General features: G+C 42.2%; 1 protein-coding gene across 22 annotated transcripts; it reads right to left on the reverse strand.

Moving 5' to 3' along the window:
- Positions 1-261: 261 nt before the first annotated feature.
- Positions 262-15,996, reverse strand: LOC125705010 (high mobility group protein 20A-like). 22 transcript variants are annotated; one of them, XM_048971308.1, is made up of 16 exons: positions 15,355-15,996; positions 14,888-14,979; positions 14,093-14,238; positions 13,811-13,890; positions 13,243-13,366; positions 10,822-10,948; positions 10,495-10,553; positions 10,301-10,409; positions 8,508-8,678; positions 7,297-7,388; positions 4,458-5,949; positions 4,342-4,399; positions 4,226-4,283; positions 2,424-3,529; positions 1,148-1,209; positions 262-891 (listed from the first exon to the last, which is right to left on the reverse strand). In XM_048971308.1, the coding sequence occupies exons 1-11, from the start codon at positions 15,726-15,728 to the stop codon at positions 5,800-5,802; spliced, it is 1,524 nt and encodes a 507-aa protein (XP_048827265.1). In that variant the 5' UTR covers positions 15,729-15,996; the 3' UTR covers positions 262-891; positions 1,148-1,209; positions 2,424-3,529; positions 4,226-4,283; positions 4,342-4,399; positions 4,458-5,799. The 22 variants fall into 22 exon arrangements, with proteins under 22 accessions (XP_048827265.1, XP_048827271.1, XP_048827256.1 ...); XM_048971314.1 differs by lacking the exon at positions 4,342-4,399 and having other exon boundaries at positions 2,424-3,239; XM_048971299.1 differs by lacking the exon at positions 4,342-4,399 and having other exon boundaries at positions 2,424-4,051.
- Between the last annotated feature and the right edge of the window lie 39 nt (positions 15,997-16,035).

Here is a 16,035-nt window from a genome sequence, read left to right on the forward strand (position 1 = left end):
CATGTTCAATGCTTCTTTCAAGGTGATCTTACCATCCAACGACGGAGAAAGATCAGCACCTCTCCTTTTGTGGTGACACAAATCGCCTGGCATCTGTTATGCCATTTGGTGTGTAAAAATTTTAAGCAGCAAGCACCTGTAAGCATGATTCAGTAAGAATTATACATGTGGATTAAGGTACTTTTTATAGCATAAGGGAAATTCAATGTACCGTATCACCTCCGAAAATACAATAAAACAAATAAACAAAGACAACAGACAGAGAATGAAAGTCTTATTTATTTATAAACTATATATAAACTTCCTATGGTGCAAATTGACATCATCATGCTCTGCTTTGGTTCCTACCATCCTGTTATCCAGCGTTTTACAATCTAGCGGAATAAGCGGAAGGTTATTCAGTGCACTACAGCTACAACTGAGCATTGCAAGTGTAACAGCACACAAGTCTACATGCAAATGCTGTCACTCTGGTGTTCTGGCATGCAAGTGATTTCTACTGCACAGGTCAGTACCACGATAAAACAAAGCGGAGCTGCAGGGGTTCTGTTTCACAATAACAGATAATCAGATGCCATTAGTAAACTCAGAAACAACCAGCTCTGGTGGGTTATTACTATTAAGACCACGTGGATAACTGAGTTTCTGCTAACAGCTATTTACTGCGATGTGTCAGTGAAAGAACGGAACAGAAGAAAGCAACAGAATGCTTAAGAACAGCTAAAATGAGAGCAAACGAAAAGCCCGTCGCCAAGCCAACAGAACATCAAACAAACCAACTGGGTAAGACCCGTCTTGAAGGCCATCCCGGGTGCAGTGACCCTGCTCCAGTCAGGGCCCCCACTTCAGTCTTCAGCATCCTAACATTTATGTTTTTCCCAGCATTTTGTCCTGGAAAAAATGAAATATTTTAATTCATGCATGATTTGTGTGACTGCTAATATTAATGTATCACAGTGATATGTTTTTTAAGAGAGAGTTAAGAGAGATTTATAACACCCAGTTTATCACATTTTATCACTCTAATGTGACAAAAAAAAATAAATCAGTTAAGTCTCGTAAGTGTAGATTTTTACTACAATAAAACACATGGAATTTGCATAATTGGCATGACTTTTCCTTCATAAATCCATTTAGCTTAACATACTTAGAGCTTGACTCTGACTTCATGAGTATTCAACACACTCTGCTTCTGCAGGACCTCGTTACCTTAAGAGAGAAAAACAGTTTGATAAAGAAGCAATAAAGTATCTAATTCCGTTATAATTTTGTTAAACTTTCATAATAACGGTATCTAATAAACAAAACTACTCCACTATACGCTTAATCGCGTAAACCACCTGCGTGAAATTGCCCCCCCAATAATACAGCCCTAAATATTGTCAATAAAACCTTTATCATTTCAAAAAACATCTCTCTATCAAAGAGTGGTAAAAGCTACTGATAAGACACAAATAACAGGAATAAATGACCACAACCAATAATTTCTTGAAATATTCTTACCAAGGCCCAAATCCTTAACATTTATTATAAAAAAAAAACTACATTATATGATATGCACATGCTTACATCATTCCCTACCCACATATACATGGAAATGTTAATATATATGTAGTACTGTTTGTCAATTTGATGAGTTGCATTGTGCTATCAGATGTAGTTGTTGAACTGTTTTATGTAATCCTGTCAGAATGCATTTTGGTATAAATTTAAGAAGCCCAAAAAATACAGGAAACAAATGTGAGGTCAGGATGGATCACCAGTCGACACAGTGACCAAATAAGAATGTTCCTGCACTGGCATTTCAGTTTACCATTTCACTACATTTTCTAAAACATTATTAATGTAACCATTATCTCATTCTAAATGCATTAAGAAAAAAAATGACAATTCAACTGCATTTTCAAGCTTTAGTAAATCAATTTGTAAATTGGTTAGAGACATAGTTGTTCAAGTAATCTTAGAAGGAACCATTTGCATGCCAGGAAAGTTATTAAAAGCTTTCAGAAGCTCAGGAAACAAGGATCGGTGCAACAAAATCGGTGCAATTAATTTCAGCAAACCTCATCCGGGAAACGGAACATGCAGGGCGATCTGGGCTGAGGTCTGGGTGGTAAACTTGCTACAGAGAGATCAAGTACTCAAAGGTTTTTCTGAAACAGGAAGACCTTTGAGATCAGAATTTCAGAACATTCTATATGTATGGCTTCATGGCCAAAGGACCACACCACTGATACCAGTTTGTCCATGGAGCACTTTAATGGGCTTTTGTTTAAGCCACAACAGCTTGAGAATGCCCCGATTATATTTCCTCCCTTATTATTTCCTAACAGTTGGTTTTTTTGCGGGATTTCACATAATCCTTAGGTTCTTATGTACTCACACGCCCATGTTACTGAAGGAAGTAATTGTTGTATAATCACCTCTCTACGCTGTGGAGTTCAAACTCTGGCCACATCATGCTGAGGCTTGGTTCGACTGACACATGAGAGGGAGCTACAGTTCTGGTCCATTAACACTAATGTGCATCAGTGGGTTCAGGCATTCCTGGTGAAGTGCAAGAGAAAAATAAGCACCACAGAATGCAAGCCAAGAGCTAACCTAGAGTATCCGACCCAGCATAAGCTGACCAGGAGTACCCAGACTAATAAGACCTAACCTAGAGAATCCGAACCAGCATAAGCTGACCAGGAGTACCCAGACTAATAAGAGCTAACCTAGAGTATCCGATCTAGCATAAGCTGACCAAAAGTACCCAGACTAATAAGAGCTAACCTAGAGTATCCGATTTAGCATAAGCTGACCAAAAGTACCCAGACTAATAAGAGCTAACCTAGAGTATCCGATCTAGCATAAGCTGACCAAAAGTACCCAGACTAATAAGAGCTAACCTAGAGTATCCGATCTAGCATAAGCTGACCAAAAGTACCCAGACTAATAAGAGCTAACCTAGAGTATCCGATCTAGCATAAGCTGACCAGGAGTACCCAGACTACTAAGCGCTAACCTAGAGTATCCGACCCAGCATAAGCTGACCAGGAGTACCCAGACTACTAAGAGCTAACCTAGAGTATCCGATCTAGCATAAGCTGACCAAAAGTACCCAGACTAATAAGAGCTAACCTAGAGTATCCGATCTAGCATAAGCTGACCAAAAGTACCCAGACTAATAAGAGCTAACCTAGAGTATCCGATCTAGCATAAGCTGACCCAAAGTACCCAGACTAATAAGAGCTAACCTAGAGTATCCGAACCAGCATAAGCTGACCAAAAGTACCCAGACTAATAAGAGCTAACCTAGAGTATCCGATCTAGCATAAGCTGACCAAAAGTACCCAGACTAATAAGAGCTAACCTAGAGTATCCGATCTAGCATAAGCTGACCAGGAGTACCCAGACTACTAAGAGCTAACCTAGAGTATCCGACCCAGCATAAGCTGACCAGGAGTACCCAGACTAATAAGAGCTAACCTAGAGTATCCGACCCAGCATAAACTGACCAGGAGTACCCAGACTAATAAGAGCTAACCTAGAGAATCCGAACCAGCATAAGCTGACCAGGAGTACCCAGACTAATAAGAGCTAACCTAGAGTATCCGATCTAGCATAAGCTGACCAAAAGTACCCAGACTAATAAGAGCTAACCTAGAGTATCCGATCTAGCATAAGCTGACCAAAAGTACCCAGACTAATAAGAGCTAACCTAGAGTATCCGATCTAGCATAAGCTGACCAGGAGTACCCAGACTAATAAGAGCTAACCTAGAGTATCCGATCTAGCATAAGCTGACCAGGAGTACCCAGACTACTAAGCGCTAACCTAGAGTATCCGACCCAGCATAAGCTGACCAGGAGTACCCAGACTACTAAGAGCTAACCTAGAGTATCTGATCTAGCATAAGCTGACCAAAAGTACCCAGACTAATAAGAGCTAACCTAGAGTATCCGATCTAGCATAAGCTGACCAAAAGTACCCAGACTAATAAGAGCTAACCTAGAGTATCCGATCTAGCATAAGCTGACCCAAAGTACCCAGACTAATAAGAGCTAACCTAGAGTATCCGAACCAGCATAAGCTGACCAGGAGTACCCAGACTAATAAGAGCTAACCTAGAGTATCCGATCTAGCATAAGCTGACCAAAAGTACCCAGACTAATAAGAGCTAACCTAGAGTATCCGATCTAGCATAAACTGACCAGGAGTACCCAGACTACTAAGAGCTAACCTAGAGTATCCGAACCAGCATAAGCTGACCAGGAGTACCCAGACCAATAAGAGCTAACCTAGAGTATCCCACCCAGCATAAGCTGACCAGGAGTACCCAGACTAATAAGAGCTAACCTAGAGTATCCGACCCAGCATAAACTGACCAGGAGTACCCAGACTAATAAGAGCTAACCTAGAGTATCCGACCCAGCCTAAACTGACCAGGAGTACCCAGACTAATAAGAGCTAACCTAGAGTATCCGACCCAGCATAAGCTGACCAGGAGTACCCAGACTAATAAGAGCTAACCTAGAGTATCCGACCCAGCCTAAACTGACCAGGAGTACCCAGACTAATAAGAGCTAACCTAGAGTATCTGACCCAGCATAAGCTGACCAGGAGTACCCAGACTAATAAGAGCTAGCCTACAGCTCCTAAACAATAATAGCTGATCTTGCGTATCTAATCCAACAAGATCCAGACCAACTAGAGCTGAACTAGAGCATCCAAACTAACAAGAGCTAGCCTAGATTACCTAGACCAACAACAACTGACCAAGAGTAGTCAATCTAACAAGAGCTGATCTACAGATCCCAGACTAACAAGAGTTGACCTAGAGCAGCAATTCTCAACCCATGGGTCGCAACCTGCAGCAAGTTCTGAAAGGGTTGTGAGGCACAATTGGAAATGTAAGCATTTTAAAGCTTTTTTGATGCTGATCCATGATCAGATTTCCCAGCCCCAATCCTAGAATTAACCTATATAAATGGGTCTTGGGTCTGCAAATGCTTAGTGCAAAACTAGTGAACACTCAACCAATCCAGGAAGCCAAACCACAGACGTTTAATTTCAATTTCACTGGCACATCCAATCAGATTTGAGTCATAGACATTAATAAGCATACATTACAGAGTACCCTGCATGCTTGATCACACCGTTAATTTAAACCTATAACTGATATAGGGTCACGACTGATATTGCATGGTAAAAATTGGGTCACTCTGCAAAAAAGGCTCAGAACCACTGACCTAGAGTATCCAATCTAACAGGAGATGACCTACTGTACAGCAGTGGTCACCAACCCTGCTCCTGGAGATCTACCCTGCAGAGCTTAGATGCAACCCTGATTTAACACACTTGATAAAGATAAATATTGGAGCTAAGCTGGCTCTAATACTAAAATAATGCTAAAGGACTTGATTATAGTAGTTAGCGCTGTCCACTTGTGATCGCATCACCCAAGACGCATAATAATACGAGGTGTCCTGTTAATAACAGGACCCTAGAGTATCTAAACTATTAGCAGCTGACCTAAAACAACCTTTAACGAATAACTGTGCTGTTCATCAGTCTTACAATTTTAGGAATGAGATTTGGGCTTCAAGTTTTCAAGATCTTATTGATTTTATTATTCTTAATTCCTTCAGACTAGTAGAAATGTATGCTCTTTAAACTGCTCTGCTATATACCTCAAATAAATCACATTTACTAATCCTAAACAGTGGATTCTGTAGAATCTTGGATGTAGTAGAATGTGAAATATTACTGCATTATTCAATAAAATATTTTGAATGCATGTGGATTCAAAAACTTCTACAAGTTGTATCCCACACCTCTGTCAAGGACATCCAGATGGAACTGGAACATCAGGGGTACCATCTTCAGTCCATTAAGCTGCGACTCCAGCATAGCCCCACTGTCTCCTAAACATCGAAGTTCCTGCTCCAGGGCGCCCTTTCGCACCTGGTGGCAGTAAACGGTAGTGAGAGAGTGAGGGTCTTTCTAACACCATGCACACACTTGCCGGAAACATTACTGTTAGCGGCTAAGCAACAGGAAGGAAAGAGGGCCAGTATATTACCGGCTGTGTCGCAATTTTCTCAAACCTTGGCTCTGTCATCACACACTAAAGTGACCAAACGTTTGCTTCTTAAGTAGTGCTCCAATGCTTTAGGAACTATGGAAAGTTATCCCGGAATATAGTCCTTCTTGTTAATTAGAAAAAGCAGGAATTATGCTTACATGTGCCGATTACATATTCAAGAGTAAGCTAACTCGTACCATCAACGTAAACATGATTCAAGATAAAAATTGTATTAAACTGTCATTTTTGGATATTACAAAACATGGAGAGCTAAATTGTTAAAAATGAAGCATGCAATTTAACTATACAGTATTACTAGTTTCACCGAATCCTCCCATACTGAGGGAGGCCCACCTTCCCATTGGCCTGTGAACGTTCTTTCTGTGAGAATCTGACGATGTCTACCTTTAAATGGGGTGCTGGAGGACACTGTGCCATGGCACTCAGAACCCTCATGTTCCCGGGCATGGCCGTAACCCGGCAACAGGGCCACTCTCATTGTGCCGCCCTATTTATCCGTTAATGAGTTCCACCGACAGCGAGCATAGAAAGCTTTTTGAAAGGAACCAAATGTAATAATGTAATAATGTACGTGAAGGGAAGAAGTATTTAAACAAATACATTTTAGAAAACTGGAAATGAGCAGCACTAGAGAGTGATAGAGGAAGTCATGAATGCGCAGATATCAATCTATCAAAAGTGCTTATTCAGTGAAGGATCACAGAGGGCCTGTAGCATGTCAGTCAATTACATGACATTATTTGAAAAGAGCAATTCACCTGTGTTCCTCTAGCATGGTTTAGGACCATAAGAACTCCACACTCACAGCTGCAGGGCAGGAAATGAAACAACGAGCTGGATGTAGGAGCCACTGTACCGTCTTTTACATCAGTAAGGCGATGTCCCCATTTAACCTGAGAGGGCATTTTGTTTAGACTAGTACATTTACTTTGAACAGCTTAAGCTGTCACTGCATTGTCTGCCACACACTGTAAAGTAAATGTAATGCATCTCTTATCCCCTCTTTCTTTACTGTGTATATACACCTACTCTTTGCTTAGGCATACCGAGATGTTGCTAAGGTGCTACACTGATGGTGATGGAGGATGAAGAGCAGCAGGAAAGCCTCTCTGAAACATTGGCACTAAAGTATGAAACATCAGGAGGCCACAGTTATTCCTGACCTCCGTCGTGGCGGTAAATCATGACCAGTAAAGCATCCGTACCTCCAGCTCCTGGAGCTCACTGTTCAGATGTTCCCGCTGCTTCTTGGCTTGGTCCAAACTGGCCGTCAGCTCCAGCAGCTCCAGCTCCCTCACTGCAGACATGGGGGCCAGAAGGAGGTGAATCGAGAAAAGGATGTCATGACAGAAGCATGCTTTGCTGTGACTTGTGGTTCTGGTTACTCCTGAGGTTGCCAAGAGTGTCATCTGAGCCACCGAGATGCTGCATGGACCAATCCTCTATCCTGTTTTTGTGACAGATTACCTCTGAGGATCACAAGCCGAAGAGCACTTCCCATTCATAACTGTACGCCTATTTCTGTCAACCAAAGCATAGTGTCTGTATTATGTAGAGACATAATTAGAGCTGCTAATTAGAAAGTGATTTAAAAAACAAAACCCAGCTACAGATCCAAATAAAACTACTTATTACTCAATGGGAATACTTTTTAATATGTAAATGGCCATAAAGGTCCCTGGCGTTGTGAGCTACAGACTCCAGCTAACCACCAAGGGTCTGGTTGACTACTGTAGAACAGTCCACGGGAAGCTCATAGATAATGTTCAAGCTTAAGTCCTGGATGGTCAATATGTGACATCCAGACAAAGTCTGCTAAACGCAACATCAGTGCAACATCTGAGCAAGACCCTTGTTGTTCATTATCTGCTGCCAGTTTGCTGAACAGATGTTTTTTTTTTAAGCTGCTTGTATTATACGACCTACACTTTTATTAATCCATAAAGCTCAATATTTACAGCAGCAATTCAGTTTCAGCTTTCTCAGTGGGACAACTGGATTTGGACTTGCTTATGAAGCATTTATATGCTTTCTCACAAGGAAAATTCCAGAAGTATTCCCATTAAAATACAACAATATTTACACATAAACTGGACTGTTCAGGGGATATATTTACCAGTTTTACTTGTCCTTGTGTCAACACTGCCCTAGAATTTGCTGAGTGTGTGAATGTTCCTTTATATTAGGTGGTACAGGGTGATGGACACAAATAGGAATCATTATCGATGTGTATACTTCTCTTATTGATTGTTACTCACCATGAAAATGATGTATGTGCATAACTGATTTGGGTTGTACTTGGCTTTGGTGCAAGTCTCCTGTTACTGCTTTATTGTAACGGAGTAACCTGCTGGTGGTTAACCACCAGTGCATTCTGGGATTGTGTTCAGAGTCTACTGAGGATGGGAACACGTACAGTTTATCTGTCGCAGGAGAAGCTCTTCCAGCACATTTAGTTCAAGCGAAGACAGACTACAGAGGTGAGCCAGCCCTGTCTCCTCCTCTTCGTCCTCATCCTGTTCTTCTTCAAGCTCCGCCACGGACTGTGACGCCTTGTGCTGGCCACTTGTCTCCTTCTCAAACTCCTCTGGGGACGAGGGACAGGTGAACACAGACAGCTGTCACTAGTGGGCTTTCAGGAACCACAAAGCTGTATGAAGACAACTCGGCTGAGCAGTGGGCATTGGGGAACAGGTCTGTCTGGCCAGCGTCTACCTCCCAGAATCCTGTGAGTCACTGTAGGCCGTTGCCATGGTTTCACTGCAAACCCCGCCTACACATTTGGCTACCAGAAATCACTTGGGGAAGCATCTCAGCCTGCAGCATAAACATGTTGCATCCCAAACAAGCAGAGAGTGCCTTCAGAGAGTATTCACACGCCTCTACTTTGTATTCAGTACTTTGTAGGATCCAATTTAGCAGTGATTACAGCTGCAAGTCTTCATGAGTATGCTTTTCAGTAAGTTCAATAATTATTGTAACATGTTTATAATTTGTCATTATAAGGTGCTGTACATCCATCAAAAGAAAAAAAAATCAACTCAGTCAATTCATTCTAGTTTGACATTTCTACAATACAAAAAGTCAAGAGGTCAGGGGTATTGCCTGAAGGAATTTCACACATCCTGTAAGACACACATATGCAAATAAGCACACAGACACACGCACACACTACCCAGCATACCACACCAGACCTTGAAGGCAAAGCAATGTCACTTCATTAGTGCAGCAATGGATTTTCTGCATAGTATGTTTGTCTATTTTAACACAGAATCTCACTGAATATAACAAAATAGAAACACCAAATCATGAGTAGGCAAATAACAGAACTCATATGACCTGATCTATTGCCTAGCCATAAATGACACTATGACTATTTTGCAGACATAGTGCCATCTACTGGTAGCATGAGAGGAGTGCAGAAGTTTTATATGAAACGGAAGGTAATCATACTGTAAGGAGAAGCTACTTTATTTTATTTTTTATGATAATGCAGCAGTAGCAGTAGTACTGCATTAATAAATAAAAAAAAGGTTTTTTCCTCCCACAGTTCACTAGGATTTGTAAGCTCTGAAAGCATTACATAACTTTTCTACAGGTCCTTTTAAATCTATTGAAATACCATCCATCCATCCATCCAGTAGAGGGTCATGGGGGCTGTAGAACCTTTTCCCTCCTCCTGGCTGCGTATATCGTATGCTAAGAAGCCGGCAATCTCATCTAAGGAGGAATGTTGTGACTGGGTATCCCAGACAGGAAGCCGGCAATCTCATCCAAGGAGGAATGCAGTGACTGGGTATCCCAGACAGGAAGCCGGCAATCTCATCCAAGGAGGAATGCAGTGACTGGGTATCCCAGACAGGAAGCCGGCAATCTCATCCAAGGAGGAATGCAGTGACTGGGTATCCCAGACAGGAAGCCGGCTATCTCATCCAAGGAGGAATGCAGTGACTGGATATCCCAGATAGGAAGCCGGCAATCTCATCCAAGGAGGAATGCAGTGACTGGGTATCCCAGACAGGAAGCCGGCAATCTCATCCAAGGAGGAATGCAGTGACTGGGTATCCCAGACAGGATGTCGGCAATCGCATCCAAGGAGGAATGCAGTGACTGGGTATCCCAGACAGGACGTCAGCAATCGCATCCAAGGAGGAATGCAGTGACTGGGTATCCCAGACATAGCAGGGCTGTCAGGCAGCTTCCCCTCACCTGTCAGTGCCTGTAGGTGCTGCCTTCCTAGCAGATGCTCCTTCTTATTATGCAGCGAGCTGAAATACTGCTTGCAAGTGCAGCAGTACAGGTGACTGCTGTCATCCGCCTGGCAGAGGGAGGGAGAGATTCACAGAACAGCCACACCTATGATTGGGGGGAACCTACAGCCTTTCCCAGCTTCGGATACTTACATCAACGTGTGACAAGGCAAGCGCTTCCATTTCAAGCTCAGAGTCGTCACATTCCATGCCTGAAACCAGCAGAGCAGCACAGAGAATTTTGCTCTCTTGCTTAGAGAATAAATCAGCTAAGATTAAGCTAATACTGTAGCTGAACTATAATTATAGAAGTCTCAAAGACAGCTTTCCCACTTTCAGTATACCCAGTGTCTTTTCAATACCTAAAGCAAATCACAACCATTCCTTTTAACCAAATGTCCAGATGCTATGAACCTCTGACTTTACTGTTATTAAATAAATGTGTTAGGAATCCTCCTGTCCCCCCACTGGACCTCTTACCACACAAGTCCTTGGCTTTGTCCAGGGCTTTCTTCCTCAGAAAGGCCTTGTAGGCCTCTGTGTTCTGGTAGGCAACAAGCTCCTGTATGTAGCGCAGCTTGTCCTGCTCGGCTTCCGTGTTGTACTTCTGCATGGACAGAAATGACCCCACCACATGTGCTCCTCTTAAACTCTGTGGATGGACCATGATTACCAGCAATAACAAACATACAGAGGGCCTTTGACTGCGTGTTCATTGAACAGGTTACCTACGCATCTCTTTAAATGTTAATACGTCTATAGCGCATCATTGTCCAACTATACTCCATTTTACTGTCCGTAGCAAATTCTTACTTATCTATACTCCACTTTACTGTCAGTAGTGCATTGTTACTCATGATACTGTCATGTCTTTTTTGTGCCACTGTCTTTTACACTATTGTCACACTCTCTCATCTGTTGTTACTGCCGACTTACTGCAATGCTACCTCACAGTCACGCCTCCTTGCACTGTACTCCTCAATTATTTTTTTTCTTGTAAATTTCTTTATGTATATATCCTGTTCTATTCTATTCTATTCTATTACATCATTATTTATATATACTGCAGTTTCCTTTATAACACATTGCTGATCTTTAATAAATTTTTCTGAGGATCTATAAACCATTATTATGCACGTATGATTTAGTGTGTTAGTAGCATGTTATTAATCATGTATTACATTACTCAGTGTGACATTAATACAACTCCCATTTTTATTCAGAACATTCTATAAAATGTATAATACACAGGTACTGAGCTGTATTTTCTGTTCACTTATAACATACCCATCAACAAAAATACAATACTGTGGTCTTCTCTAAGTGGTCTTTGGCACAAAATAAATCCCTACTAGCATACTATGTACTGAAGGTTACCGCAAGGTTGGCAGACTGCCTGAGAACCTTGACTGATTTCCCAAAGGTACCAGAAAGGAGGTAACATGTGTACTAAAGCCGCCGTCAATCATCACCAGCATGAAGGCAGGAACTCAACAGCAGGAGATCACTGGCTACAAGAACAAGACAACGATACAAATGTAGCACAGCTATGCTGATTACTGGAAAATGCAAGGCAATATCTGTCTCACCCCCACCTGCATTACGATGGAGAAACAGTAGCCAAGGGAACCCAGAGCAGTGTGAAATACCAAGCTCACCTGCTGTAGAATCTTCTTGTGCCCCCTTAAAACATAAACCATCTGGCTCTGGGTCTTTGCTGCTCTCTGGTTATTTTGACCGTTTAAGTAATGGGATAATAACCTCAAATATGCATCAAAATCACACAAATCAGCTCAAATCGACACTGGGGATCAGCGATCTTAATTTCTGGGCTATACCCAACAGAACACTGATTCTGATGAAAGACTAGAAACCAAAATACCTGAAGGTTCTAGAAAATCTTCCAGCAGGAATCCTGCAAATTCCAGGTTCCAGGACCTTGTAAAACAGAAACTAAGTAAAATATTGAAAAAAATGGACATTAATATTTTGGAATGTGACTTTTACAAATTACTATAGGATTTTTACAGTACAGTAAAACCTCGGAAATCGAACACCTCTTAACTTGACCAACTCGGACATCAAACAGATCTGCCAAATTTTTTTCAACTTGTACCTCGACCAGAATCTTGAAACTTGACCATTCCTGCTAAAACCTGCATCTACCAATTCAGACCTCGAACGGTTGGTCAAGAAAAATCCAACCATAACTAGACTGAAAAACTGGAACATGGCAAAACAAAATAGACCTGTTGAGACGTGTCTTTGAGGGGCTGAAACAAAGGTAAGTGGACCTCCTGGGATGCTGATGCCTATCGCTCTCAGTCTCGCGGTGCCTCTCGACTGCGTTCAACATGCAAAAGCTGTGTTCCTGTGTTCGGTGGGAATTTTTTCATGCTTTATCTACAGTACATTTAGTGATACAGTAATCATGGCCCCTAAGAAAGTGAGCAGTGATAGCAGCAAACCAAATAGGAAAGTGGTGAGAGTGACTGTAGAACTTAAAATGGAAATTATAGCCAGAGTTGAAGGCGGTGCATGTTTGTCTGCTCTCGCTTTGGAGTGTGGGATTGTGTTTATCGCTTTTTCATGTGTGTATTAGTTTTACATTTATTGTTAATGCTTTTCATGATTAAGTAGGTAGACAAGTTTAAATAGACAATCATTTGGGGCTCCATAATGGATTAAATTCATTTGCATTATTTGTTATGGGAAAATTTGACTTGGACCTCGACCAAATTGCAACTAGACCAGCCTCCTGGAACGAATTAAGTTTGTGTTCCAAGGCACCTGTATTGGTAAAGTATTTCATTTTCCAAACGTTTTGAGCAGAAAGTAGAGCTCAGCACTCGTTTTGTTTGTTTAATGAATGGCATTTTGAACAAAAACATGACGCCACACCTGCTTATCCTCTGCGGAGAGCCGGGACCAATGCACTCCCAGCATCTTGGTGATCTCCGTGAAGGGGAGGTCAGGGTTCTCAGCCCTCAGCCGCACCTTGTGCTCATTTACGAATATCACGTAGCTAAGCGCAGCGAGACAGCAGAGTTGAGTGGAACAACGAGGCTCCCCATGGCTTTGTAACATTCCTCCAGCCAAACAATATGACCATATACATGAGGACAGACAGGCCAGGTCTGAGGGAACCGATCATATAGGTGCGTTTTTGGGCATCTCAGCAGAAGGCTAGGCGAATTGGGGCATGAGTGGGTGGGCGGGGCCAAGATCCTGGACAAAGGTTGTTTTTTTTAAAAGAAAATTAAAATCGTCCTGTAGTGGGCGCCATTTCTCAGCTTTCATTCTGCAGATCTGCTGACAGTAGTCCTTCACTTAAGCCCACAGCATACCTTTCATGCTGTTTCTCCTCAGAGCGTGACCTCCACTGTCAAAGCATCTGCAGCTCAAACGCCCTCTCGTCTGAGCTCCCTATCCCTCCGACCCCGCGCCTCTTCTTCTCCCGCTCACTCACCCTGTGGTCGGTGCACGCGGCGCTGACACCTCCCTCTGTGGCTTCCTCTTCTTCCCCTTCGGCCAGCCGCCTTTCCTTTTCTGCGGAAAACACACAAGAAACAAAAGGCTCCGATAGCCTCACAAACCAGCAGAGCATCTGTCAGCACCTGGTGATGTCAGCTATGAGATCAACGGCTTCCAGAAGACATCAAGTGAGTTATACCTGATCTGTCTAATTCTGGCCCTTTTGTACCTGAAGATCTTCCTTCTTTACTAGCTGAACTCTTGTTTGACCCCCTACCTTGGGCTCCTCTGGGTCAGGGCGCCATGGCTCCTGCTCTCCCCCCAACAAGAGACAGGGGTTCAGGGGTTGTAGGGGCTCCAGTGAGTCCAGAGGTTCCAGAGACTGCAAGGTAGGGGGTAGAGACTGGAAGGACAGCAGGCCCGCTGCAGAGGGCAAAGGGGGCATCTCATCCTTAGACAAGAAGGGCTGCGAGGGAACTGCTCAGGGCCAAGACAGAGTCCCATCGAGAGACACACAACACACTGTTTTACCATTTCAAAAACATGAAAGATTCATTCAGTGCTCAAGCCGGCAACAGGAAGAAGCATTACGCATTTATAAGACATGTGACCACATTGGAGAGGCACAAAGCATTCATATCAGGACTGGTGGAAGTTAAAGGCCTTTCTAAACACAAACAGATAGAGGCCCATTCATCTACTTCCATTTCGGGAAATATATTTTACTACTAAACAAACATTTAAAAATTATGAATTTACTATGGAAATCCATTTTATGTAACATCTGAAACAAAAAAAATGAAATGAGTTGAATATTTAGCAACATATTTATGTTTCCATTGAAGTCACAGTGCTACAGTCTACTAGCTTACTAATTTTTCTGCACTTTCCAATAGGCCACCATTATTTTACAGCCTACAATTAACACTGATTCTGTACATATGGCAGAAAATAAATCTAATTTTGCTTATTATTATTTCATAATACTAATGAATATTGTTAAAAAAGAGAGAGAGAATCCTGTTTTGCCTTACAAGGTACAGTCGACGCAGATGAGCCACAGTACACTTACCCCCCGCCTGAAGGTGCAGACTGCCCTCCGCGGCCAGCGGGCTCACGAATGACTCCGCGCCTCCGCTCGGATCTGCCGCCACATATATTAGTCTGAAAAGGCATAGCAAGAAAACCATCTCGGATGAAAGCATAAGCCCTGCGCACAATACTAAAACGTTTTCTAAATGAAAAAAATAATACCGATGTTACAGTGTAAACATTACAAAATGCTATAATTTTTAGAATTTTATTAAAAAATTATAATTAAGTTTATCCTTTTATCTTAATAAATGTGTAAAATCAATATTAAGGTTGGATATTACATTTAGCAAACTATCCGCATGATTCTGAATGTAAAGTGTGGGAAAATTACAATAATTTAAAAGGTATACTGCATACCTAATAACATAAAACAAATTATGGGCTTTTCTGCTTCTAGCTAATTATGTTCTAGCCAGCAAATTAACTAAAGTTACATCAAGATACCTCTGCTGACCGTCAAGGTTTTGCACGGAGACTGTGACAGGTACGCCATCAATGTATGCGGAAGGTGGAGATCTGCCCTCCGCCGCGTCCTCACACGTGAAACCGCCGACAGCTCCAGTGCCACGGGGGCCCATGGAGTCTCTCGGTTCACGATCTGGGATGGGGTCGAGGTCGAATCTGGCGACTGAGACTGGAACGATTTCACCCGATGATAACACCGTCATCGAGTTCGTCGCTAAAACAGGATTCAGCGCAGTGTTCTGGTTCATAGCGGGACACGGACCGCTTCCATTCTCGGTGATGCTGCAAGAGCAACAAATCCGAGCGTGACAGCACCTAGGGAAGCTAATCGAGCGAAACGCAAGTAACCACATTCACCCTTCTTTAAAATATTTGCAACCATTTATGAATTCACCTAATACAGTATTCCCATTACTGATCAATCTGTCAGCAAATAATTTTCAATAGCATATTTTTTATTGCAAAATTAAGAAGCTTGTAGCAAATCTGTCTATTTTTAGCTGTTCATATTTGAATTCCTGGACCAATGATATCCCCTTAAAGCACCACAGCAAGATAAGAAGTCAATCACTAAATAACTACGATTACAATATTTGCATAGACGACAATGCGAATGCCAAAAAAATCGTTTATTAATGCCTTGTTAGATGGTCAGGAAAT

This window comes from Brienomyrus brachyistius, chromosome 12 (assembly GCF_023856365.1).
Source record: "Brienomyrus brachyistius isolate T26 chromosome 12, BBRACH_0.4, whole genome shotgun sequence".
Classification (NCBI taxonomy): Eukaryota; Metazoa; Chordata; class Actinopteri; order Osteoglossiformes; family Mormyridae; genus Brienomyrus; species Brienomyrus brachyistius.

Excerpts from the sequence above, each read along its gene's own strand:
- LOC125705010 (XM_048971314.1), bottom strand. The coding sequence starts at position 15,728 with ATGTGGTTACTTGCGTTTCGCTCGATTAGCTTCCCTAGGTGCTGTCAC. Across the intron at positions 14,239-14,887 it reads TCTGCACCTTCAGGCGGGGG|CGGGCCTGCTGTCCTTCCAG; the intron begins GTAAGTGTACTG and ends TGCCCTCTGCAG. Across the intron at positions 10,949-13,242 it reads TCTCCGCAGAGGATAAGCAG|AAGTACAACACGGAAGCCGA; the intron begins GTGTGGCGTCAT and ends CTGTCCATGCAG.